The sequence below is a fragment of the Leptosomus discolor genome, chromosome 13, assembly GCF_034619465.1.
Source record: "Leptosomus discolor isolate bLepDis1 chromosome 13, bLepDis1.hap2, whole genome shotgun sequence".
Taxonomy (NCBI): domain Eukaryota; kingdom Metazoa; phylum Chordata; class Aves; order Leptosomiformes; family Leptosomidae; genus Leptosomus; species Leptosomus discolor.
This window is the reverse complement of record NC_141403.1, coordinates 13774772-13802251: the sequence shown is the minus strand read 5'-3', so window position 1 is coordinate 13802251 and position 27480 is coordinate 13774772. Positions and strand designations below refer to the sequence as shown.

Here is a 27480-nt window from a genome sequence, read left to right as displayed (position 1 = left end):
TGCTAGACTTGCCTTGTTTTGAGACTTGGGCTGCTGGAGTTATGCTGAACATGGTATCTCTGTAGGTAATTTAGGTTAGGTCAAGGATATTTGAATTATGGTGCTGTTGACTGTGCAATTACTGTAGCTGTACCATTGATATTTGTAAATGCTTCCCTATTTTTTGATAGTCTGAAATGCTGTGATGGTCACTCTGATTTTATGTAAGAATTATTATCGTCTGTTGCTGTGAAATAATGAAAAATGGTTATGTAGCACTCTTAGCTGTAGCCCAGAAGACAGTATCCATGTTCCAGCCAGTGCACCACCTCTAAACTGGAAGTCAGTAGCTATGGTGACTGCACAGATGTTTAGGGAGTCAATACTATATGTTCACTTGAAAGCAGCTTGATTTGGTGTATTTTCTTCGGCCCTTTGCAAGGGTGGTGTGTGTGGGGGGGGGTATTGTGTGGCTTGGTTTTGTCTTGTGTTTTTTTTCCTTTCCCTTCTGAATCTGACTCATAACTTTATTTGCAGGATGTGGATAGAACTGGTTGTGTTTATAGGGTTACTTACTCCGCTTTCAGATGTTCCCGTGTTTCTGGTACTCTTGAAGCTCATGGAAAAGAGAAGGTAAGCTGACATGTATAAATATTCCAAGCATATTGGTGTATCTCATTGTGAAATAGGAACTTACGTGAGAAATTCTCTGAAATAACGTTTGAATTTTGGAAGCTGGTCGTATTTTTATCTAATAATGATAAAACGTTTGCCTTCTGAAATTGGGTTCTGGGGTGTATCAGGTAGTCAGTATCTACTTACCACAGCCATTATAATGTTGGCGTAGTTGATTCTAAGAATTCATGCAGTTTGTAGTTTGACTTGGAAATGGTGGTGGGATTTTTTTTTAAAAAGAGATTCTACAACAGAAAATTGATTTTTAGATGTTCTTTAAAAATCCACAAGAAAATAGCAAATAATAACGGGTTCTTATGAAACCGGTGTGAGAACCGGTTTCCCTTCCTTAGAAGCAGTCTTGTCATACTTGTTCAAGAATTGTCTGTTGCCGAAGTTCATTTCGTTTGACTTACAATTTTATCTCGTGGCCAGTAGAGGGTTTCATAACCACAATTATAAAGCACATCCAAGGACATACTGAATGAGTTTCTATGGGGCTTTTGTCCCTCACCTTCTCCCTCAATGCTACTTCAATTCTATCTGTTCCTTTTTATGAACACCTATCTTCTAATCAGTACGGATTATTATGACATTCCTTAACCATATTATTTCTATGATGATGCAATTTGTAATCTGTTTACAAGATATAAAAAACATATTCCTGTCCAGTTTCATAGCTATTTCATAATATTGAAGACAATTATTTGAACATAAACAATTATCTTTGCCTTAGTAATCCTAATTCAGGCCTATTTGAGTAACATGTACGTTATTGGCATGTCAGGCTGTTGGTAGAGCTGGTAAGGTACAGTGCTATCATGATTTGCTGGTTTTTGCAGTGGGTATGATAATATTTGGCTGTTTAGATACAGTTGTAGTGATCTGTTCTAATCTGCTGCTCCCCTTCTCTCTCTTCCCCCAACCTCAGCTCTGAAAACAATGCAAGTTTGCTCTTGAATTAAGCTCGTACAGCACTCTGTGGACACAAGCCTTTGTTACATAGGTGACCTTTAAGGGTGGTCAAATGCATAGCCTGCAAGTCGGTTTAGATTTCAGGCCTTCTAATAATTGTAGCACAGTGTGCTTACAGACTTGGAGCTGGAGGAGTGCAGTTGTTCACAGCTTAGCTGACAGATGAAGGAAGGTATTGCTGTGTTTCAGCTGCACATATTTCCCCTCCTGGTCCCCTTCTCCCCTCATTTTACTAATAGAAATAATTGTGCAAGCACTTGCTGACTTTGCTTAAACCAGATTAGCTGAACTCAAATTTTGTTTGAGATTACTTGCACAACCTATTCATCAGAACTTTTTCTCTTGTGGGCAAAGGAGGAAGAGCTGTATTGCTTTCTACAAGATCACCTGTGTATTGAATGTACGTTCTGTAGTGTGTAAATTTTGTGCTGGCTTACCTCTAACTTTGCCTAGGTAAAATTGCGAAGATGTACAGATTATTCTAATAAGCTTCTGCAAAATTTTTTTCTTGTTTTTGTAGGTTGCTGTAATCTTTATACCTAGAGATAAAGGGGATTACTGCCAGTTCTGGGACCTTGAATGTCACCCAGTTGAAAAACCTAGTTGGAAACATAAATTAAGATTTCAATTGTCTGGAACAGTAAGTAAGCAAATGCTATAAATGTTCTCCTAAGCACAAATTTTTGGTAACATATTAATTTGACTATACAGTTCTTTCTCATCAGTGGCATATTCTGAAAAAAATCTCTGCTCATATTTTTGTTGGACTAAACTGTACTGTTTTTCTTATGTTACAAAACACCTTTTTTGTCTTGCTGATGTCATACTGCATTATTTTTCGGCATTTAAGATGAAAAATTTTCCTCAGAGAAAGTAGAGACAAACTTGCCTGCTGTGGGGATTGTCTCTGTAGATGCAGGTTTGTATTGGACACTAACAGGATTGGGTTTATTTTTGTAAATAAATAGCAAAGTAACTGGCCTATGCATAATATGTAATTTAATGCAATACCAGAATTTTCAAATATCTGTATTGGAGATATGGATGTGTCTCTGATAGAATCTGAGTATTTTATCAGAGTAACAACATAGGTTGGGGTGATTTTGAGATTTGTACGTTGGAGCGATTGGATTTGAGCTCTCCTTTGCTCCCTTGTCGTTCCTCAGCTCTAACTTTATCGTGAGGCTTGGAAGGAGGGATTTGGGAGTTAGAACTGGTTTTCTGTGCTCTCTGTCCTTACCTTGCTTTTAATCCCTCCTTCAGCATCCATGCAAGAGGAGTCTACATAGGACAGAGAATCTGTTACTATTAGGAAGAACTAATTCTAATGATTAGTTAAATAAGCTGAACGTGAAGAGCGTTGTAAATTCGGTATTGTGTGATTGCTGTATATGCTTTGGTGTCCTCTCCAGAGAGTTTGACTCGATTTTCCTAAGAAGCCCAGATAAAGATGTGGGATCTTTCTTTAGGGTACCAAGCCTGTTTCGGTAGTAGGAACCCTTACTTACCCTTCTTACTGGGGTACCTTACCTTTTATTTTGTAGGGTCCTTGTTCTTCCCAGTCGTTAATTGTGTTGAAAAGGGGACTTGTTAAAAAAGTATGTGATAAATAACTTTGAATTTTGGCATGAAGAATGAGACCTCTATAATGCTTGGTTTGGGAGGGGTTTTTATTCAGCTTTCATCTAGTTCTTTGAACATAATTTTCCATAAGACGAGGAAAATGTCTATGTCATTTGTCTGTTTAAAGCTACTTCAAATTAAGAGAAGATGAATTCTTTATCAGAAATCTAGAGTTTTGAAGAATTCTCTTCTTAAAACCTGACTAGTTGTCAGAGTTGTGTAAATCTTTGTGCGGCACAACTTAATGTTTTTAAGCTACTGTGTCAGACTTGTTCCTTTTGATTTTTTTTTTCAAAGCTGTTAACAATTAGATCTTTTCAGCATCTCTCTGTGCATGTGGGAAAAATTTTGTAGAAAATACTTGAAATGTGTCCTGATCATTTTGAACAAGAGTTGAAAGGGAAATACTTAATTTATTGACTAGGTAAGGAACTATACAATCTGTTTGGAAGAGGAGTCAACCCAGAACCTTTATTTAGATTGTTGCAGCAGATCCACTTTTAGTTGAGAAGAGAAGTAAATTATAAACTATTACATCCTAAGGATCAAGAGTTTAGACTGTGTTACTGCAAGTATGAAAAGTTTAAAAAGGACTTGGAGGCTACTGGGTTTGCTGAGGCAGAGGGCTACGGCTCTGGTTAGTGTGACTTTTGATAGAATGAAGTGGGAAGGCTGACTGATTGTCATTCAGAGTGACTGAGTGGTATTTATTTATAGCACCACTTCAAAAGAAATGAAAAATTTGGAAGAGCTCAGGAAAGAGCTAAATAACAAGGTGAAGTTAGGAAAATCAGAGTCACTTACTGCTTTCATTTTTTTCTGAAAAATTAATTAACTGTGACTTCGTTTATGCTCTGCATGCATTTGCAGTCCCTGCCACTGGAAACCATAGTTAGGAGCTCAGAAGATCATGTCTCCAAAACTGATGGCAGAGACGAAGAAAGGAGGGGTTCTACGTGTACTTTGCAGCCCCAACCTCCCAATACTGGCTATTCAAATTTAGTTTTTTCTTTTCTTGAGAAACACTTGTTAGGCTGCTGTCAGGTATTGTTCTAAGATTGTTGAGCTAAGAATGAGTATCACCATTGTGCATGGAAGTCTTGGATTGGTATTTCTGTCTAGTAACTGGTCCCTTCTGGGTGAAACAGGGAACTAGAAGAACTTGCCAAAAGGCTGAAACAGCGCCTAAGTTCTGATTGTTCCTTTAGCATGTAGAAAGTTGAGGACTTCGTAAAGAATCCCTGCTATTGTTTGAAGATGTTACAAATAGTTTTGTTTTGGATTTCTTTACATTTTTAATGTACGTGGTTTATGTACTTCAGCTGTGTAACTATGTAACTGTGTAATGCATCATTTTGTAGCAAACTGAGTTGAATTTCTGAAAACAAAACATGCTGCTAACTAAGAGTCCTGATTTGATTATTATCAGCAGCAATACAAAGCTTCATCTTCCTTGAGTGTCCCAGAAGCGAGAGCAAGTCAAATCTTTTCAAACTCTGTGAGCAAAGCAATTCCAATTTTAAAGCTAAACAAGTTTCTATGCTCCTGAAGTGGCTTTGGAATAACAGCACTCAACTGTAACTGTTTGGACAGTGTTAACATACTGCTTTCCTTTGAACCAGGAGAAGTCAGTTTGGGCTGTGGTAAAGCATGCTGTATGTCAAGATGCCCTTATAGACTGGGGGAGCTTCTGATCGTTTTCCATAATGTGCCATATTCTCATGCAGTAAACTTGCCTTATTGATAAATCAGAATTTGAAAGATAATGGTGAGGCATGACACCCATCATTTTTTCACTACATGGAAAATTAAAAGCTCTTGAAACAAGACACATGTACAAATCCTTTCTTGTCTTTATGTATTGGGTTCTACTGTGGTTCGTAAGTTGTTTGCAACTGAAAAATATTCTTTAAAATTAAGGGGTTTTTTTTGGCTGCTGCTATTTCTGACAGATTGATTAGCAGCTCTTTCAGTAGAAGAAATTAATGTCTAAAAGACAAGTTTGTCATAGCAGCTCTATTGAAGATGAATCTATTTTTTTAATCTTCTCTGCGTAAGGGAATCAACTGCTTGTCTAAAACATCAGCACAGTTTCAAAAATTGAGATAATGTTGTACAACCATAAGTGTAGGAGGTTCTTTTGGTTCTTTAACTTTGTTCAAGATGTTGCGATCCCAGGGGCTCCAAACGGTATCTGGCTAGATTTGTTAAACAATGCAGAATTTGAAGTTGGCTATTTGGTGAAGTATTCCCTTAGGGTGATCTGGTCTGCTTGTATTGAGTACACTAGATGGGGGTCCTGCTGATGGTAAATATTTTGGCCTAATTTCTGAATGTAACAACTACCATATAATGCATTATCGGATTCCGTCTCTCTTGAGAAACCTTTCTTTGAGAAGGATGTATTGTTCATAATACAAAATTATTACAAAGCTTTTTGTTGTGAGAATTCAAACTATAATAATGACTTATGCCTTCCTTCTTTCTGAGCAGTTATTTAGCTGACTTTGCTGTTCTTGAGGCATATGGGCAGAATATCTGCAGAGGAATTAGTTTTTTGTTTTGGCTTTTAGTAAAATCTTCGTTGTTAGCAGCCTTCTCGAGATTCCACCTGTGCTGCTAGTTTGTGAACTGGCTTGTAACAAATAAAGTATTTGTAAGACAGAAGCCTGTTAAAGTATTCCTCCTGAATCGTTGCTTCTGTCTCAATGATCCAGACTCTACTGTTCCTGAAAGATTATACTTTAAATAAAAAGTCTTGGTAAGGGAAATGACTTACATATTGAATATTTAAATACTTTTGAAAGCAAAGTTTAAAGGCTTCTCTGTTTTTGCCAATAGGGTAGTAGAACAGAAAATGAAACTTCAGTTGTGAAAGCTTCTGCAAGTGCCCTCACAGAAACTGAGCTTCCAGTTATACCAGAAACGGTTTACTCTGAAGCACGTACAATGAAAGCAGGGTATGTATGGACAAAACTTGAAATGAGAGAGTCTGCAACTGGTAAAAGGGAGGGGGGGAGGGGTGGGAACCCAACCCCACAACCAAAACCTTTTTTACCATTAGGACAGTAGGTGGTGGAAGAGACTGCGCAGTCTCTGTCCTTGAAGGTTTTCAGGGTCTGACTGGACAAAGCCCTGAGCAGCCTGATCCCTGTGACCCCAGGGTCACAGCTGACCCTGATTGCAGCAAGAGGTTAAACTAAAGATGTCCTGAATCTCTTCTGACCTGAATTATCCTATGATTCTGTTAAAGAGTAAACAGCTGCAAAAGACAGACTTGCTAAACCTCTTAATGGCTTTGTATTATGCAATCTCCCATGCTTTTCTTTTTCTGTGGGGCTTCTAAAGTTGCCTAACCATGATTTGATGTAGAAGAAGTGGTAACAGCCTTAATCTTATGTATACTTTTTGTATACTCCCCTTTTGGAGGCTCCATAGAACTGTAAAGTCGCTTCTGAGAAGACCACTGTACTGCAGGTCCTAACCTTGCTGTTCTTCAGTCTTAAATTGATTTCCAGTTCTTTTACTATGGGGTGATGTGAATATGGCAGGGGAGTAAAATGTTTTGGTTAGACAAGACATCTCTGAGAAGAGTCTAGTTCTCTAGTAAAGCATATGGGGGGAAAAATTCAGCTTGTAAAAGGGTGTGTAAGTCAATGTACATTTATGATGCTTTCATTATTCTTTCTGGCTAAAATGTATTGCCTGTAAAACTTGAGGTGAGAGAGTTGATGCCTTCAGGATCTTTCTATTTTTCCTGATTTAGTCTCAGAAAATACACCTCTTATCTTGAAGCATGCAATCAATATACCAGACCGTATAAGCGGGAAACCTTAATAACTTAAATCCTTTTTTCAAATTAGACAAAATCAGGTAATTCGAGGGGTATATGCACCAGAAGACTTGTACACTTTTCCTCCAACCAGAGTTGGGGAATCATGCACGTTGAAGGTCAACTTGCGGAATAATTCCTTTACAACAGACTTTGTAAGTTTGACAAACTTTATTTTAAATAGATTTTAATAAGTCCTTTGAACAGTTCAACTGCACTGGTTTTTTTACTTGACATAAGATTGCTGTAGTACAAGTCTTAGTTTGTTAGTTTCAAAAGTCAATATTGTATTAGAAGAATTTTGCTCATTGTAATTTTTCTTTACTTTTCTCTGACTGAATCACTGAGTGTATTCGTAATATTTGCAACTGAAAAATAATAGATTATAGTTTGCTTAGATTTGTTGTTATCCCAATTTCTTTCTTTCTTTTAAACTTCGTTAAAATATTGAGATGTGACTTTTTCTTACTATGCACAAATGTGGGCATGCTTTATTTTCAGATCCTGGGACTGTGTAAAGCTGTATTTTAAGTGACCTGATTTGTCTTAGGCATGTCATAAATTGAGTATGGTAGGCTTAGATACAGTGTGGTTTTAAGCATTTTGTATTAAATTGCAGCTGACATTTGTAAGTCCCAGTGAGCCTTTCTACATCAAGCACTCAAAATACTCTCTAAGGTGAGTAATGCATATGCTAACATTCTTGCCTAACAAAAAAAATTCAACAAGTAATTCAGTAAGATAATATCTTCTCTATGTACAGTGCTAAAATGTAGATATAAATATCCAACATTCTGGCTGTCTAGTTAAAGTTTTTTGGTTGGCTTTTTCTTTGTGAAGCTGTACTCTATAATCTTGGTTACAAGCAGAATGAGCCCACACAGTTATTTCTACATCTGCCAATTTCTTCCCTGCAAATTGTTTCTAACAGTGCTGCTGCTTTTAATGCTAAGCCTAATGCTTCATTTAACCATTTGGCATGCTGTGCACAATCAAGTCATTCCTTCCATTTATACTTTCTGCACAACAGACCAAGTAAATTGCCTTCATCATGCTTCTAATTTGACAAACCTGCAGAGCTGCATCAAAGATTCTCTGCAAATACAAGGTTTGAGCAGCCAGTGGAATTGCCTGGTCATACCACGTATTTCAGCGTATTACCTGCATAAAAGGAATTTTCAAGTTAGTGATAACAGTCCCTCAAAATAAACCCAGTCATCTTTGGAGTTCATTACAACAAGCATTTGACAGTCCTCTTAGTCATCTTGTCAAGAAGTATAGCATCTCACGTGCTTGTCTGTGACAGTGGCATTGTCAGGAAGACAGAAATGCAACCATTTCACTAGGAGTCATACAGCATACGTTCTAAGTGTTTTAAAAGGTCCCCATTAAAGACGGGGAAACTACGGCTATCAGAAGAGAAATTGTGAGCAAAATCCTAAATGGAACTAGATCCTCTGGCTCCTAATCTAGTTTTTCATCTGCCAATGGTACTTGGCATTTACTATAAAGACAGGGCTGTGGTGGTGTTAGCCGTGGGTATTCAAAGTATCCTTTAGGTCACTTTTCAGTGCAAAGTGCTATAACTCCACTTAGGCATGTGTTCCAGTGTTTCTATTTAACAGGCATCTTTTTATTAAATATGTCACATCAGATGGCACAGAAGGGTTTTTTGTGGAGGCAGTGACCAAGATAAAATCTGTCCGAACAAAGACGACTAGCTAGATCTGTCTAAGACTGTACAGCTGCAGACAAAGGACAGGGTGATTTGATTGTCCCTGGAAAAAAAATGTGAGTAATGTCACTGGAAGACGATTAAATATATCAAAAATATCCTTGAGGAATCTGAGAGAGATGATAAACTCCTACTGCTTTTATTCAAAGTAGACATAACGAGTTTTAAATTGTCTGCTATTTCTGAAGTTTATCAACTGAATATACTGCACCTTCTAATAACATCCTACAACCTTTTTTTTCTGGTAACTTTGGGTTTTTTTCAGTTGTAAATATTGGCCATTCCTAGCTTTTTTAAAAGAAATTTATCTGAAGTCAACATAACTCTCTGAAGAAGCTCTCCCATTTAAGAGCATAAAGCACAGAGGAATTACTTGACTTGGATAGATGCTTTTAAAAAGGTGTTAAAAGAACTTGTTTAAATGGCTTTTATTTGAGAACAGCATCAAGGAGGATTTCAAGAAAGCCAGTGTCAACTGTTTCAATCTGAACCAGGTTAACTGGACATCTTACAAAGTAATGTTCAGAAGTAATCGGATAAGAAACCTGTTTGCAGGAACTTGGAATATTGGTCTGTAAATAAGAGTGTAAAAATGGAAAGTAACACCTGCCTACATCTTTGGACCAAGAAAGTGTCCAGTAATAAAAGTGCTCTGTTTCATGCTCTTCATTTGGAGCGCCAAATTTGAAACCAATCTTGTGTCATCAAGTTTTGAATTTGGATAATTTGTATTTAGTATCAAGAGTCTGACCTTCAGAAGTTGGTACAGTGGCTTTCCAGTTCTTGTTCAATTGGTTATGTCATCAGAAGTACGAATACTTAGCACTGCTGGTTCCTTTACCACAGCCTGTTCAGTTCAAAACAGCAATGGGCTTTATATAAATACAGTATCTTGCAACCAAAACTGTAGGGGGAAAAAAAAAAGGAATTTTAATGATCTTCACCAAATATCTTAAAGCATATATTTTGTTTTTGAACCACAGAGATGTCATTTAGTCATTAGAATGGATGGGAAGGAATCCTATCTGGAATTCACATTCAAAGGGGAGTTCTGTTTGTCGACAGAGTTGAACTTTTTTACTGCAAAGAGTACCTTTAACAAGAGACTTTTAAGTGATATAAACATAAAGATGAAACATAAAAAAACCACTTGACTTTTTAAAAACCTCTGGCTGAGTTCTGTTTCTGGAAGGACTACCAGGTTATGCCGATCTAAAAAAAAAGTCTGAAAACGAAGGCGTTTCTATTGTATTGCCTTTAGAAGCCACCTGAAATCAGTTGATTACAGGGTAGTATATTTCAGATGTTACTAAAAGGTAGAACTGGTTTTGCTGGACTAATTATTTTTGTTTCCAATAGCTGCCATTCTGTGTCAGGAGTCACTATACATTGATGGTAGATCTGGTTACTATGGCTTTGATGCAGGTTACCCATATGTTCCTTTTGAACTTACCTGTTGCTGCTATTGTGTTTAGAGGAGTACAATATTAGTTTGTCTATAAAGTAGCCTTCAGACATACCTGACTTCTCAGAAATACCACTTGAAACTGGTACAACAACCTGTAAAGCCATATAATATTCGTAGAATAATTGAGTTGATGGCATAGAGAAAATCTTGAAGTAAGGTAGAATTTTGTTTAGAGAAAGACAGTTAATTGCAGGGGAATTCTGATTGTCCTGACACTGTTGTTCTTGAGTAGTTTATGGCTACAGTGCTTCAAAAAAACCTTCGGGTTCCTTCATTTCTAAGAACATTTATGCTCTGTAGTAGCCCAAGGAGCTGTTGTAGCTGGAGTCTAAACTTTCCCATTTTGTTAGCTGAAGAAAATGAAAATAGCTTCTTTCCCTTTGGATTAGTAAGTGTGAGAATTCAAGTGTGGTCAGCCTTATCCCAATTGTGAGAAATTGACAGACTCTGTAATGTATGTACTGACATAGAATCACAGAAAGGTCTGGATTGAAAGGGACCTTGAAGACCTTCTAGCTCCAACCCCTGCCATGGGCAGGGACACCTTCCACCAGACCAGGTTGCTCCCAGCCCCATCCAGCCTGGCCTTGAGCACTGCCAGGCGGGGGCAGTCACAGCTGCTTGGGGCAGCCTGTGCCAGGGCCTTGCCGCCCTCATGAGGAAGAATTTCTTCCTAATATCTGACCTAAATCTCCCCTCTTTCAGCTTGAAACAGTTACCCCTCATCCTATCACTGCCCTCCCTGATGAAGAGTCCCTCCCCACCTTCCCTGCAGCCCCCTTTCAGCACTGAAGGCTGCTCTAAGATCTCCCCAGAGTCTTCTCTTCTCCAGGCTGAACACCCCCGACTCTCTCAGCCTGTCCTCACAGGGGAGCTGCTGACTAATTCTGCCTTTAGAGAAGAACGGTAATGTGTATAGCACCAACCAAATGGACACCTGAATTTAGAGGTCAAAGAGTGTATGACCGCTATATTAAATTCCAAGAAACTGCAGTGCCTTGGTATCACTGAGGTCATACAGTATGTATTCTGAAAATTAATATTTGACAGCCAGATGTGGCCATCTCTTTAAAAGAGCAATACATAACTTACTGTTAAGTTTCTGATAGCATGAGTTTGGTTATATTGTTCTCTTTGAGTAAGTGTTTGGATACATAAGGAAGTATACATATATTATTTTGGAGATGATGATAAAGGCTTGCACATTCCTTCTGACTTTCTACGAAATTTACTTGTATTTTTGTAAATTCTCAGGTGTCCTGGTTGTATGAAGATTCAGACTTTATTCTTGCTAAAATTTGTGTCTTCTAATATAATGCATCTGTTACAGATTAAAGTCATACTGATGTTCTTCATTTACAAAATAGGGTTTTTTTAAAAATAAAGCTGAGTAAATATCTTCATTCCATATATTATAGATGGACAAAGAGACAGAGCATGCCAGGTTTGTTTATACAACACTGGGCAATGAAATGAGACATGAAACCCTGATCTGGCTGTACTCCTCTGCTGTTTTGTTGATTGTTATTCAGTACAATGTAATTAGTGCTTACTTTTTGTATTAACCCAATTCAAAAAATACAGTAGCATACCAGTGTTTTATTCTGAAAGTGTGTACCCTTAAGTTACTTGATTGACCAGGATCTGTTTAAAAAATAAAATAAAATAAAATTCAAAATGTATTTGCTACCGTGACTGTTTTAGCACTACGGATGATACTAAACAAATGAGGCTGGGATCTGGCTTATATGTAGGGCCACTGTTATGATTTCCAAATGTAGGAGAAGGGCAGGAGAGCAGAGTGATTATGATAGGGTGTGTTAATGTAGAGGAAAGGAATATGAAAATGTAGGAACAAAATAAGAAAAAGCAGGGAAAATAAGCACATTCCAGAGGTCGTTGGATAATAATACTAATTACTGTTAACGGGAGAAAACTGAAGCTACAATAAAAGAAAACAAACCCCTCTTTTCTTTCTTTGTCTTACTAAGTGATGCCGTTCATTTTTCTGTATCCCAGTATGTGCCTGTTACTGTTACCTGCTGGGTACTTCCATTGGATGCCATGGAATGCAGTTGGCTGCCACTTGGCCTTTCCAGCTTGTTGCTTGTATAGCTTAGATTTTTTCAAACATTCACTCTAGGCTTTTTACAATTAAGACAGCCATTACACTAGGTATGCAATCTGAATAGAAGAGGAATTATATAACCTAAAAAAGTGTAACGTGAAATCTTGAAAATGCTGTTTGGGGAATGGGTATATTGACTTGCAATGATTCAGGAAAGTATTTCTTAATGTGGAGGCAATTAGAAGTCATTGAAGTTATTTTACTAGCTTCAAATTGGTGGAATTTCAAAAAGAATTGGAAATTTTAGTGTACGCGACTTCTGAAGGGAAGAAATGTAGTAACTTTGCTCTAATCATAGTTTATGCATTGTCGGTATTATTGCAAAGAGGCAGACCAAACTTGTCTAGGTAAACTAGCAGCAATAAAGTATTGTAGTACTTTGTATAATTGGTAGGAAAGAATGAAATTTACAATCAAAGTCCCTCAGAAGAATAATAGATAATCAAATCTATAAAAATAAACTTGATGATCCAGTGCACATCCAATATAATATTTTGGTGAAAATCAAAACTAAATAAGAATTTCTTTGTCTGGTAGGATTTACTCGTTTATTAGCAATGAATATGCTCATAATTGCGTTTTTACAGATCCCATCATTACATCAATGTACCAGTCCAGTTCAAGCCAAAGGAAGAAGGAAACTTTGAAGGTGTCTTCGTTGTGCTGTCAACCAAATATGGCTCAGTTAATATTCGGCTATGTGGTAAAGCTATTGCAAAAAATAGTCAAAACAGTTTTATAAGTGACAATAACTTATAACAGTTTATGCCATTTGAAATAGTAAAGATTTGCTACTACATTTCCATACTAATGTCCTACTTGTTTTGCCCTGTGATGCTGCTTTGATGGAAAGTCGTCTGTAAGATGAATTGTTTTACAAATCTGTTTTCATAGTAAAAACACTGAGAAATAACATTGTATGTTTTAAAGTTATCATGTCCTAATTTAGGTTTCTGCACTTTTGTTGAAAAGGGAAGTCTTCTATTTTTGCATTTATTAGGAATAGCTAGATATACTGATATATTTTATTTTGAGCATTGTAAATACAGAAATAAAATCTATGTGTTAACAGTTGATTCTACCTGATTTCTGTCTTTGGTTAGAGGATTCCTTGCTGTAGATAAGAGATCAAGCTGCCTACTCTCAGGCAATGCTCATTTGTGGGGGGACTTTGGGGAGCAGGGGGAGGGATTGCCGTACAGAAGCTGACCTGTTAGTATCACGTCTGCATCTGTTAAAGCTGGGACCGGATTGATGATCTGACAGTCAGCCACTAACTTTTAACATGGTTCAGTGGCAGGCGTAAGCATTGGGAAAACAGTGTAAATTAAACATGAGCAATACCACCTTCAGCCCTGCAGGATGATTTACCTAACCCAACATTCTGTCTGACAGTGGTAAAAAGGTGTGGCTTTGAGAGATGACATAAGCCTTTGGTTTGCTTTGCTTGCCTTTCCCTAGCGTCTGCAGCCATTGGGTTAGGGATGGGAGGTAGTGGCTGAGGAACTGGGGTTGTTCAGCCTGGAGAAGAGGAGGCTGAGGGGAGACCTGATCGCTCTCTACAGCTACCTGAAAGGAGGTTGTGGCGAGGTGGGGGTCGGTCTGTTCTCCCAAGTGACAAGCGACAGGACCAGAGGAAGTGTCAAGGTGTGCCAGGGGAGGTTTAGATTGGTCATTAGGAAAAGTTTCTTTACTGAAAGAGTGGTCAAAGATTGGAACAGGCTGCCCAGGGAAGTGGTGGAGTCACCATCCTTGGAGGTGTTCAAAAAATGTGTTGATGTAGCGCTTCGGGACATGGTTTAGTGGGCATGGTGATGGTAGGTTGATGGTTGCACTTGGTGATCTTAGAGGTCTCTTCCAAACTAGTGATTCTGATTCTATTTCCCCCCCTCTTTTTTTTCTTTTTTAATTTATGGACCTGTTTGTGAATTTCTGTTCACCTTTTTGAACCCTTTTGACACCTTGTTTCCACAACTTCATGTGGCAGCAAGCTCTAAAATTTCACTGTGTACTCTTTTAACAAAACTTATTTTTGTGTGCTAAACTGTCGTCTTTCTAATTTTGTTGAGTGCTCTCCAGTTCTCAGATTGTAGGATTCGATGAACAACAGTTCTACAGTCAGCTCACCCATTGTTACCATGTCCTTTGTACCCTTTGGCTCTGTCTGCTGTTTTATTTCTGTACCATGGAGCTGTATGTCTGAAGTTGCCTTAAGCTAGAATTGTAGATTTCTGACAGAATAGCCCTGTCATAGCATATGTACATTATTCCTTTCTTCGTGTTTGTAGAAGTGTGAGTGAAATCCCTTTCAATGTGCGATTGTTTAACTGCATTTTCAAACAACAGGAATTTGAAAAAACTGGGACAAAAAACCTGAAGGACACAGTGCATTGCCTTTCAAACACACCACCAGTATTATATTAAAGTATACTAAAGCTGCTGTTACTTCATAAAACATCATTTCTCAGTAATCTGGAAATGAGGAAGGGAAGATTTACTAAAAGAAATTAAACTAGATGTCAGAAGACTTGCCACCTCCATATTCTTCCATCAACATGTAAGTTCCTGTCTGCTAGATGCTCCTCTTGCCCTCTTTGCCAGATGTTGCTTGCATGTTTCCCTAGTTGATGTGATGCCTGTGTACTTCTGACTACAGAATTGAAGTGGAGGGAATGTTCTGATTGCTGCCTTACCTCAACAGGCTTGGCCACTTCATTTGAGAAAGACCTTAGTGTCCAAAAGCCTAGGTTGGTTCAGCTTTAGAAGCACAATCTGAAGTCTGTTCCAGAGCTGAAAAAAGACTGAGCTCAATGTCACTTTATTCAAAGCCTTTGCCTTTCCTAATTGAATATCTTCCAGCTGCCCTCTGTTCTAAAGTTGTCCTTGCCTCTTGCTAGTCTAGAATAATCCTCCTGAGATGCGAGTAGGATGGACTTCCAGTCATTGGCTCCAACTGTTCTACAGATTCTCTGCTGTTGTTTCATATTACATGTTAATGTAGCTAAAGTCTTACTTCTTGAAGAGGTTTATTGTTCATGGAAGTCATGTTCACTATACATTTACTGCCCTAGCAGCTGTTGTTGACCGTCCACTTAAACCTGACATTTTGATAAACTCTGTAGTTTAGTCTTACACGCTCAACTTGATGTTAGTCTTTTCTGAACCAGTTTCTGGAGGGATCAATTAACCTTTACCTTTTTTTTTTTTTCTCAAGGACCTTGGTTTCTCAGTAGAAATTGTCTCTAGATGACTGACTGTTAATAAGGAAACTGGGTCACTGAGGAGAAAGGATCATTATCTGTTAACAAGAGTTATGTGGTTTTGTGCCTTTTACTATCTATTGGGATGTTCTTAGTAGTCATTTCCACAAGGTTAGATGACGGTCCCTCCTGTGATAAGATTCTTCCAAACACTTGTTTCCATGAGGGTAAAATAATTCTTAGAACACATCCAAAATTTTTATCAAAGTTTGCTTCTGATATCAGTTTATTCCAGTTTTTCACCTGTAAATTTCAATCTTAGAGAATTAAACCTTCATGACTTCGATGCTGGACCAGCCTCTCTGTTCCTTCTATATTAGCAAGACAAGCAAACCTCTTTAAAAAGATGTCTTGTTTCTGCCTGTGCCTAAGGAGCTGGAACGGCTGTCAATATTGTCCCAGAGAATTTCCCCGTAAATATGGTCTTTGTAAAACAGCGCCTTTGAATTGCAATAAGAAACCCCAATTTTGGGTAATTGTTTATTTGGTCTAAATTCAGAATTGTCTTGTGTGCTGTTCCTGTGGTAGGCCTGCTGTCTGGGACTCTGTTCACTATTCTGTTCTGGGCTTTTCTTCAGTTCTTGGGATGAGAAGAACTGGGAGGAATGGTTGTGCGTTTTTTTTGTGTTGCCACCTGGATTGGACATGAGAGGAAAAGGTCAGAGAACATGCTGCTATGGATACTCCCTGCTGAATGGTGCTTGTGTGTGTGTATAGTGTGTAAATACATATATGTGGCTGAAGTAGGTTTTGAAGAACAAGTATGAGCAAATGGTCTGCCCTCGTTATCCAAGGGAATCCTGGTTTGCAGGTGATGCTAAGTATTTTGGTGTCTATTTGCAGCCCATTTTGCTTGACTCACTTCTAATAACAATGACTTTTGCAGTGTGAAGTTTGTTACAGGCTGGTAACTGCATGACCAGGCTCTGTGCTGGAGAACATCCCTAGAGCACTTGTCCCAGCAGTTTTGGCTGTTTGAGTTTTATTGCTGTACTGGTGTTCATAAGACAAATCAAAATGATTCCAGGTGATGCAAGAAGGATAGGTAATCTTCTAATGTTTTAGCTGTTTTACTCCTTAAGTTCTTGTTTCACAAGTGCTTAACAGAAGTTTTTATTAGTACTATGTGATGTGTAATGAACCTACCTGCTGAAGAATAAATAGTGCATGACTTCCCCCCCCCCCCCCCCCCCCCAATTTAAGTACCCCATACTATTTTGGTATGATTGCAACAGTTGTTGGATGTATTGGCAATAATTTCATCTCTAGACATGGACCTTGTCATAGAAGCAAATTATCTCTAGGAAGAGATACGCTCTATTGTGTGCAATGCAAACTTGAAGGAAGATTTTTTTTTTTAAATTTATTTTTTCTGGTGAGGCAGAGAAGGTGAGGAAGAGGAAAGGAGTACTTCAGTGGAAGCCCAAGTCTGATAGACAGCTGAGTTGTCAGTTCTGGATGAAGTTTTTCCCCAGTAATGAAGGTGCAAGAGCTGGAGCATAGTCAGTGTATTTTTACTTGTGAAGTGAGAAGATCAGTGGGGCTTCCAAAAGTCTTGAGGAAGTCACTTCAGACTGCTTTCTTTCCTAGTCCATAAAATGAGACTCCTTCCTTTCTCCGTGGTTGCTCTGTCTATGTACTACTACAATGTCTATTATAGTCAAGACGATCTTGCTTTTAGTTGTCCAGTGCTTACTATGGAGGAGCCCTGATCTCTGTCTCTAATCTTATGAGGAACTTAGATGTGAGGATGGTGAGGCCCTGGCACAGGCTGCCCAGAGCAGCTGTGGCTGCTCCCTCCCTGGCAGTGTTCAAGGCCAGGCTGGATGGGTCTGGGAGCAACCTGGTCTGGTGGAAGGTGTCCCTGCCCATGGCAGGGAGTTGGAACTGGATGATCTTTAGGGTCCCTTCCAGCCCAAACCAGTCTATGGTTCTATGATCTTTTAGGGATACAGAAAAATAGAACAATTCTGACCAATTCTCAAAGGCTGCAGATTTGATTAATAATTTAAACCATGATACTTTTGATAAAAGTATTAGAATTAGCTTTGGGTGTAATTCTTCTCTCATTTTGGTCATTGTCAGTTTTGAAACTGCAATCCTTTGTCTCAGACTGTGAAGACTGGCTCAAACATCCCAAGCAGGCAAACTTAAAAAAAGAAAACCAGAAAAAAACCCAAACAATGTCTCTTCAATTATTTATTTAATTATTTATTACTTGTTCGTTATAAGGCCAGTCAGAGAGATTCGGGAAAAAATAATTTTAAAAATTCATTAAGTGTCTAACACTAAGGATGTCTTTATACCTGCTCAACCTAATTGGGATATTAGTAATCATAATTATTCTACAGCTTTGTAAAGTTTTCACATCATTGACTACAAATGGAGTTATAATACATTCCGTACACGTGCTTCAGTGTGTTTTGGAGATTGTTGCCCTGGCATCTGAAACTAATTAGTGCTCAGAAAACCTAGTAAAGGTGCATATCAAGGCCTGGCTGTCTAGAAAATTATTTTGATCATATAAAAGGTTAAAATGGCAAAAATAACTTTGTGACAGTTTTTTGGTGTATAAAGTTACTGAGGGCAGTGGTGGCTTTTTGAAGTAGTGTTAAAGACTTTTGAGCATTTGTGGTAGGAATGCCTGCTAGGTGAAATGCTGGTATAATGTTGCTCCTATGGTTTGTGGAGGAGTTGGGGGGCTACAGGGCTATCGGAGTTCACTCCAAGGTTAGTAGGTAATGTATCTTATATATGTGAAGTGTGTTAGCTTCCTGTATTGTAGCATCTTTGGAAATGAGAAGAGGCATTTTGGGAACAAAAGTCCTTGGAAGCTAATGAAGGAGTGGCTGTTTGACATAAGATCAGTTGTCCCTGGGACTGTAATTGAATATCCTGAATTTTATTCACAGCTGTCTTGTTCTAAATTTTTTCCCCCAGAACTAGGTAATAGAAGTTCGTGCCTTACTGCTTTCATTGTATAGCATAGATGAAGAGCATGCATGTCTTACTGATTATAAGACAGACATGGAATATTTGTGTGAAGAATCCACCTGCCTCCAGTGATGCCTCATTCAGTAAGAAAGATGACTGCTAATAATTTTTTGTGGCAACTTTTCCATCATACCAATTTTCTCGACGAATTTACCATTTAACTTGAATATTGATTCTAGCTTCCCATTTGAAAGTTTGAGTTGGCATTAACCATAGAAGAGATTTTTCTCAATGTGCTATTAACATTAATGATTTTTTTCCTTGCAACACTGCATTAGTTCACTGATATGTCATGTAACATGGAACGTGTGTTACAGGTTCCTAGGTAGTGGTAACTTAAAGTACAAAATACACAAGTATTGCAAGCTGGAACATGATGGATTAAGAGGGTTTTCTTTAAACATTTTATTCGTTCACCTAAACGGATTTTTAAACCTTTCCAAACTTCATGTAATGTTGTGCTGAATCTGTAGTACCAGCATGAAAACCTTAGTCACAGCATAAGAAAGTGAACATAGAAAATGAACAGTTCAGCTTTCAACAACATACTGTTTGACCACAAAGCTTTCCTAAGCATATCCTTCAAGCTCACATGTTTTATTTTTGCTGTATAATTGTCTGAGGAAACTCTTAAATGAGCAGGTTTTAGATGTAAAATCAGATGGATGAAGAGCACTTAAATTAACGTTCTGTAAATATTATCTGATCATCTCTGAGAACTAGATGCCCGAGTGGCACATTTTGGCTCTAGACACTCCATTTTGAAAATGTTAGTTTGATTTCTGCCCCTTCTCTCTAATTCTGGGAATGTGTAATTTCTGAAGCTGCTCCAGAGCTCAGAACGATGCAACGGAATTGTTTGTTCTGAGTATTCAATATATTTAGAAAAATCTGCTTCATCCCTATTTCCAAAATTCTCATCCTTTTTTTTAATGAGGGAAAAAAACGAAGCCAATGCTGACAAGATGATGCTTTTAATGTAGAAATACCACTTAAAAACCTGGATATTTTAAGTGTAAGACACTCTGTGAAGCACTCTACCTCAATATTTTTCCTGATTAGTGTATTCATTACTGCTATGTATCAGCCAATTATTTGTAATACTGCTTCATGTGTTTATGGCTTGAAATGCTGAATTCTGAAATAGTTTGTGCTTCATTCCAGTGTCAGCTTGTTGTCTGGGAATGACATTTTCAGGTATAGCTTTCCTCACAGGCTCTCATCTATTGCCACCTGCCTAAATCTGACAGTTGAGCACCAGCTGGGAGTTGTGACCTGGAGAAGCATAAAAGGGCTGTAGAGAGACAAAATGATCCATCAAGTCCTACTTGTAGGTCAGGTCTCCAAACATGCATTTTCTACTCTATAAATTCAAAATTCAAATACTAATGGGTGTTCTTTTGTGTTCATCCAACAATTGGTTCATTAGGTAGGTATGTACAAAGAGGCTCTGCTTGTCAATGCTGTTTGGCTCTAAAAGGAGGAAAAATCGGTAGGGGTTAGGCTAGTCGTAAAATGCTCCCACCCCTTTTTTACCTTCCTCCATATTTGTTCTATGAGGCTGGCGGTAGGTAATACTCATCCTGCATAGAGCTGGTTTTCATTGTGAGTATTCTGTCACTAGTCACAGCTGTCAGGTATGTCAGTCATGTAGTATTGTGGTGGTGTCAGAGACATAATCAGAGAGATTAGGTGGACACAAAGAGCTCTGAATGAGGTGGTAATTGCGTTCAGGGGGAAAAGAGAGTTAAAGAAAGAAACTTTCCTTTCTCACAAGATCCATTAAAGAGGTGACAGCTAATATATTAAAGCTGGAACAAGATAATTGTGGTAAGAATCTTTGTGTGTTCTCCCTAAAATGCAATGTGCTCACAATAAATATTCAAATGCTTATTTTGTGTTGTGAATACCAGATAACCATTTACAGTGAAATGCAACCTCTTTCAAAAAGTTTAAATTCATTGCCAAGAATGTTCTAGGAACAGTTATAAAACTCAAAAGGAATATTGGTGCTATACTGAATCACAAAAAATGCCGTCTTATGAAAGCTTCTTTGCAGGGATTTTCTTCAATTGGTCTATGTGGTGGAAAAGAAGTACTGTAGACGCCAGCCATGGGCTTGTGCTCTTCCAGACTTTATTCTCTTTGAGTAGTACTTTGAATAGTACCTCTCTCCTTCCTCTTTTTTTTTTCTTTTAAAACAGTGAGACTACTTACTTGAGTATCTGTTTGTTACACTTGTGCTGTATTAAGGCCATGCTTCAGAATTGCTACTTACCTGTAGGATCCAGGAAGGAATTTCCCCTTCCCTTCTTGGCAGATTATTCTGGTACTTTCTTTGGCCATAAAGTCTTTTAAGCACCTGGTCAGTGTATCTTGCTCACTGTCACTAGGTTTGTGGTCAGGTTCTCTGTCCCCTCCAGTCCAAAAAGGCAGGGATTAATGTTTTGGTTTCCTCTTCATGGTTTGAACCTTTTTCTTTGTACCTCTGGGAGCTCTTTAAAAGCTCAGCTATTGCAAGGACTTAGGAAACTGTCGATCTCTTCTCTTCCCTGCTCTTATGCTAGGGCTCATGTATTATAGATTTTTGGTCATTTAATGTGGACTGATGGCTTCCTAGCCAAATAGGATGCTAGGAAAAAATGTCAACAGCTTTTGGAGTATTATATATTAACAGAAAAGATGTTACATAGACCTTCTCGAGTTAGGAATTAATTCCATGGCTGATTGTGACTGTAGAAAAATAAGCTGCTGCAACCAGCCCCATGTTCTTTATGATCCCAGTGAACATTGATTCCGTGGCATTGCACAGTGCTGGCATATTGAACGGGTAGTCTGCAATCAACAGCACTGGTGAGTATTCTTCACTATCAATGAGTATAAAAATTTTAAGTAATGAGTGTAGAAGCTAAAAGCAACTACTAGTGGCAAAATCAGTCTCACATCAGATTTAAATACTATCAAGCATCGTCCAGCCGTTGTACTGCTTGCCATCAGAAAACATGAAAAACACAGTTTCATTTCTGCTCATTAAGTTCTTGGTGTCTTACTGGAATTTCAATGTTGACTGAAGTAAAAATCCAGTCTGGCAATCTTTCCTGACAGAACTCTCACAGCCTTCAATGACGACCGTGTATGTACAAGAAATGCCATAGTAGACCTTATTGTGATAAATTTTTAATGTCTCCCTTAACAATCAAAGCAATACTTTTCCATTTTCTCTCGCAGCCCCAAGTTCTAGTACATTTACAATGTAAAATGAGAAATTGGTGATAGCGAGATAACGGTGTTAGAAAAATCTTATTTGACTGACTCTTCATATAAATGAAAGTAGTTTTACATTTCTCATGGTATTTATGGATGGCAGTGGTGGCTTTCCAAGCCTTCTTTTCTTGATGGCTATTCTGATTGATACCAAAATGGGTTGAGAAGAGTCACCTGCAAAGACAGGGAGAGATTGTTACAATGGGAATGTGTCAGATCCTGCAAGTGCTTTTAGGATAGTTGAGCCACCATGTGTTGGTATAATGGATTGATCAGTTTGATTCTTTTGACACAGGTAAATCAGGCTGTTTACAGAGGTTACTCTGACCCCTTTTTCAGGCTACTATATGTGTTTTCAAAGAAACAATACCCAAAAATCTTTAGAGCATGAAAACCCATTCTTCCCTATTTACAGAACAGTATTTTTTCTTTCGAGCTAGAAGCCTACAAAATAAGTCTTAGGTTTTCATCATAATCCTTTATGAGTTTTAAATCTATTTTTTAAGTTGGCAATTTTAAATAGTTCCTGGTGGGTAGAGCCCTGGTGAGCTTCAAAACCACACACAGTTTCAATGAAGCTGTGTGAACCTGCTTCAGAATCTCTGCAAGTTTTCCAAGCTTTTATGCTCTCGTATGGTTTACAGACAAAAACCTACAGGGGTCCCATTTAAAGCCTCCTAGCAGCTAAAAGATAGAGAAAAAATGGCTTTTAAAAAACGTGAAGTACCCTCTTATGAGTGCATTAAAAGCAATTTTGTTTGCTTTCCACTTTCAAAATGCTTCAAGCCGCCAAAGACGCGATGTTAGAAAATGACTCATGAGTACTAGAGAGAAACAGTCTTTGAAAGTTTGCTCATAGTAAAGGATGATAGCTAGGCAAGTGGGGTTTCTGTATTCAGAAAGAAATATCTTGAGTCCTCATGTTGCAGATTTTTTTCTTTTTCAATAATCTGTTCAGATATTCTTCACCTTTCTCTTACAGGTTTTCAGCAATTGTGTGAAAACCAGCTCAGAATTTCTGTCTGTTTGTTCCCATGGCTGCTATCAGTGTTTGAAGACCAGGGTCTCCACGGACAGGGAGGGGAATGCCAAAGCAACGAAGGCTCGTATTTTAACCCACTGGCGTGCGTGAGATCCAGAGAGCAGGAAAATTTTTCTTCCTTTCAGGCAAATCAGGGTGTGTCACCCTGTGGATTCTCTGAGAGTATATCCTGTAGGGTTTAGGAGCTGTGAGTACTGAGTGGTGAGTTTGTTTTCTTTTTAATTTTCCTTGCCGTGTTTGGTATTGGGAGTGGTTTCTTGATTTATTTTCTCTATGGGAAACATTTGGTGCAAAGGCTAGGTTTTAGAATGTCCTCTGCACTTCGATGTTGCTACAGCTTCTCACAGTGGTCTGTCCCTCTCTTCCAGTATAAATAAAGACAACACTGTGGAGTTAATTTTTCAAAATTCAAGAATATTTGGACCCTGTGTTCTGTTCTAAGCCTCTCTTGAACAAATATGCTTTCCTTTCTAAATTGTTTTGCTGAGCATTAGGGACAGAAGATTCATTTAATGGAATTTGGAGGTGTCCTGAAAAAAAATTTCAGTAAAATGTTAGTTTCTTTTCTAATGATTTAAATAGATGGTACCTATAAGAATACCTCACAAAACCATGCCTTTTATAGGCTTACCTTGTGTACCTTATGGCTTATTCTGTGGATTAAACAGGAATTGTGTGTTAGGATCAGAGGGTCATTTCCCATAGTATAGTGCAATCTCAGTTTTGTTGCAAGTAACAATTTTACAGATGTAGGTTATATAAGTATATATGTTGTTGATATCTGAGTATAATTCTACAATATAGTTAAAAAAAACCCTTTTTTTGTTTTTATGGTTGATTGTACTGGCAATTCAAAAAAGTCTTTCTTCTACATGTAGCATATTTGGTATGAAAAACCATGGAGGAAATGGACTAACAGCATTAACTTTTAATATTTTTTAGTTTTAAATTTTTAAACTTCACACATCCACCAGCCCCTTAGCTTTCTCTCTAGAGAGTCAAAAAGAAGACAGGAAAATTCTGATGGATTTAGTTGTTGACAACAGCTGAAAATTGAATAAATACTACAATTAAAAGGAACTGAAAGAATGAAATGAAAAGACAGAAGTGTTAGTACAAAGTATCTAAACAGAAAGCAAGAGGTGCATGAACAGGATGTGAACATAACCCAAGATCATGAGATAAAAGACTCTTACCTGGTTTTAATTGTGAAAACATGACCATAAGCTTAAAAGCTGTCTCTGGAAAGAATGCTGGCTTACAGACTAGCTCCTGTTGTGTAGTTGAATAGTAGTTTAAGAGGTTGGTATTTTTGGAAGTCAAATTAAATCATGGAATGGAATTTTCAAAGCATTTGCATGCCCAGAACAACAATTGGTGCTTACTCTTGCTATTTAGTTGCATGAACTGTTTAATGTAGGCAAATTATGTACTTCCCCGAGACTCTTTTGCTGCCCCTTCACCTGCATAGCTTTTCCTGGGTTCAAACAACACACATTAGGCAGCTGGTGTATGTGAGGAAGTAACTTCAAAGCCTCTTCCATACTTGTTGTACAGTCTCTGCAGTTTCTGTGTACCCCTCTCCCTTGTGGTCACCCCTGGAGTCCTCAGAAGAACTACTGTCACAGCTCCAGGTATCTGTGTGCCCTATAGGAACTAGTCTGTTAGGATTTTCAGTACTGCTGTAACAAGAATAGGTGTTTGAGTTTAAAAAACCCCTCCAAACTAAAAAAATTTAAAACCAAAACAAACAAACAAACAACCAAAAAACCCCACAAAAACAAAAACAAAAAACCTTCACAGAAGAACTTAGGCTGTTTCTCAGAACTGCTATAATAATACAGAATTACTTAAAAGAAGAATAATTGCTAGCATCACCAGAAATGAAAACAGCTATGCTGCCACAGTATAGTAGTTACCCTCTTAGGAAAGATCTAGGTGAGATAGTTCTGCCCTGCTTCAGTGAGGAGGTTATCATGGGTCTTTATTTTATGACATGGAGGTTCTCATTCAGTCTTTTGTAGAAAGATGAATTTTATTTTGTACGATTGCCAAAGCACATTTGAGTGTAGAAAGAAACAAATTCATATGCTGAAATAAAGCTTGCTTGAAATAAATTTGGAACATCAAAAATAATTTAAAACAGGTTTTTATTTCAGTGCAGTAGAGAATGAGACAAACAGGTGAAAAATGTTAACTTACTGAAAGTAAGGAAGTTGCGAGGTCTTTTAAACAAAGGTTTTGGGAAAAGACTTTGGGTACTTTGACACTTGGCTGTGCAGAAAGTGTTGTTTCTTGATTAAATAGAATATGTTAGCTTTAGCAACAAAGATGAGTAATATACTAATATGTTTTTTCTTGATTCTAGCGATGTATATAAAATAAGATAGACAAAATTGTAGTTTAATGAAGTCATGGGCAGAAGTTACTGGATCTTGCTATGCATGCAGAAGAGGTAACTGCCCCTCAGCTGCTTGTCACCATCTTTTTGCTGTTGTGTGTGTTGTCATTTTCTAGCTTGTCTGTCAAAATGAGTTAGGTTAGAAAGATGGTTTTGTTTTGGTTTTGTTTTTTTAAAGTGAATTTTGTTCACTTCGAACGCAACAGTTTGTGGAACATTTGTAATAAGAGCTGCTCCAGCAGATAATCTCCAGCAGAAGGGTGATGACAGGCGGCTGGAGGCTGTAACCTCTTCTGAGCTGGAGGAGTTTTTTAAGACATGTTAGTTATTCCAAAACTTGGATGGAAGGAAGCATATCTGCTGCAGGAGCAGGGGTCTTGGAGAGCCGCCTCACCCTGGAAAGCTGCTTCTGGCACTTCCACAGCCAGGAGCCAGCCGTGCTGCTGATCTGGTCCCTTCTATAAGCATGTGACTTAGAGTAGGGTGTTGGTACGTAGAGCCTATTCAGAAAGACGTGCTGGAGTGGAAAGCAGGCCAGTGTGGAATAGTGATGCCAAATATGAGGATGCCTTTGTCAGCTTGACTGAAGACCAGCCCACCTACAGGTGCCATTTTTTCTGAACTTCATGGGATTGGGTTGAAACCCAGATGCTCTCATCCCCTCACTGCAACAAAATGGTGGGAACAGCTGCTGCAGCAGTGACAGCAGAGGCTGTGGTCTGTTAACGCCCTGGAGTGCACGGCAGTTCTTGAAAACCTGCTTTCTCAGTACTCGGTAGTCCTGTTTATGCATGCTGAAGTGATAACATGAAGATAGTGAAGAATAAGATGATATGAAGAATAAGATGCTTTTTTGTTAATTGGTAATGTGGGAGTTGCATGGCGATTGCCTTGGGGAACAGTTGGCTTTGTGTTGCACTTCTGATGGGTAAAGCCCACACTGCTTGCCTAGCCAGGTTCCTGACATGTGAAAGACTCTTGTATCAGAGAGACCAGGCATGAAGAGGTGCTCCTCTGCACCACCAACACTTGCTGGCCAGAGGTTGGTTCCCTTTTCGACCTGGACAAAATACTTTTAGTCACTTTGAAACATCAAAACAAATATCCAAGAAAAAAGCCTGCTATCCCTTGGCCAGGTCTCTGAAAAAGATAGTATCCTGCTTCTTAAACAGGGAGGGAAGCAGCCTATGGTAAGATTAGCTTGTTATGAGCCGCAGTTTCCAACAGATCTGTAGGCAGTGCAGAAATAAGTCACAAGCCCCTCCTAAATCAACAAAGTCATTGTGCTGAAGCATTTGTTCTTCTAGATGCACGAGTTGAGGACTGACTAGTATGGGAGGCAGTATCCTCTCTACAGAGGAAGAACTCTGTAGTGCTTAGCCCTGTTCATGTATATGTCTCAGGATATGAAACATCATAAATATTGATATCTAAAGGAGGCAAATTTTGGTTGCCCTTGCCAAGAATGTGCCCTAGTGGATTACCCAGGGGTAGGATGAGGTCCATTTTCTGTGTTACTATGATGGGCTTGAGATCTAGCAGGTCAGACTAATGCATAGTCCTTCAAATGGATCTTCCTGTTTGAAGATGAAGATAGATTTGTACTTAGTCTCAAAGTCCAAGAAGTGAGGTCAGGAAAAGCAGATATACAGCTGTGCCTGTAGAGTCAGGTGTCAGACACAAACTCTGAAACAGAAAAGGCAAACCCAATCTTTTAGATGAAATCCAAGTGGAAGTGGTGGGAGTATGAGGGTAGGCCTGCAATCCTAGGGCCACAAGAGTATGAGCTGCAGGAAAGGTGAAACATCTATTCACCTGTTCTGGCATGGGAAGTGTTGATGTGCACCACTATGTCTGACTGAGAAAAGTAGAAGCCCCTGGCGTGGAGACAGTGTTTCACTTGGTCTTGCCTTCCGTAGTGATTAGGGTATGGGCCTAATCTTGTAACTCCACATTCCTGAATCTCTGCCTTTAATCACCAAGAACAGTGCATAATCACAAGGACTTCAACCTTCTTCGTGGGACTTACAGAACATGCTGTAAGTTTAATGCCGTGTCCTTGCATCCAGGTCAGTGCTGCTACTTCAGCATCAAGCTTCTGTGG

At 38.5% G+C, this 27480-nt stretch overlaps 1 protein-coding gene across 1 annotated transcript in view; it reads left to right on the top strand.

The window, feature by feature from the left end:
* Window positions 1-13174, top strand: part of CEP192 (centrosomal protein 192) — a 75786-nt gene extending 62612 nt beyond the window's left edge. Inside the window, exons 38-43 of the mRNA XM_086472471.1 lie at window positions 517-612; window positions 2150-2269; window positions 6094-6212; window positions 7116-7239; window positions 7704-7762; window positions 13003-13174. Of these exons, the coding sequence (XP_086328597.1) occupies window positions 517-612; window positions 2150-2269; window positions 6094-6212; window positions 7116-7239; window positions 7704-7762; window positions 13003-13174 (690 nt within the window). The remainder of the gene's footprint in view (window positions 1-516; window positions 613-2149; window positions 2270-6093; window positions 6213-7115; window positions 7240-7703; window positions 7763-13002) is intronic.
* The last annotated feature ends 14306 nt before the right edge of the window (window positions 13175-27480 follow it).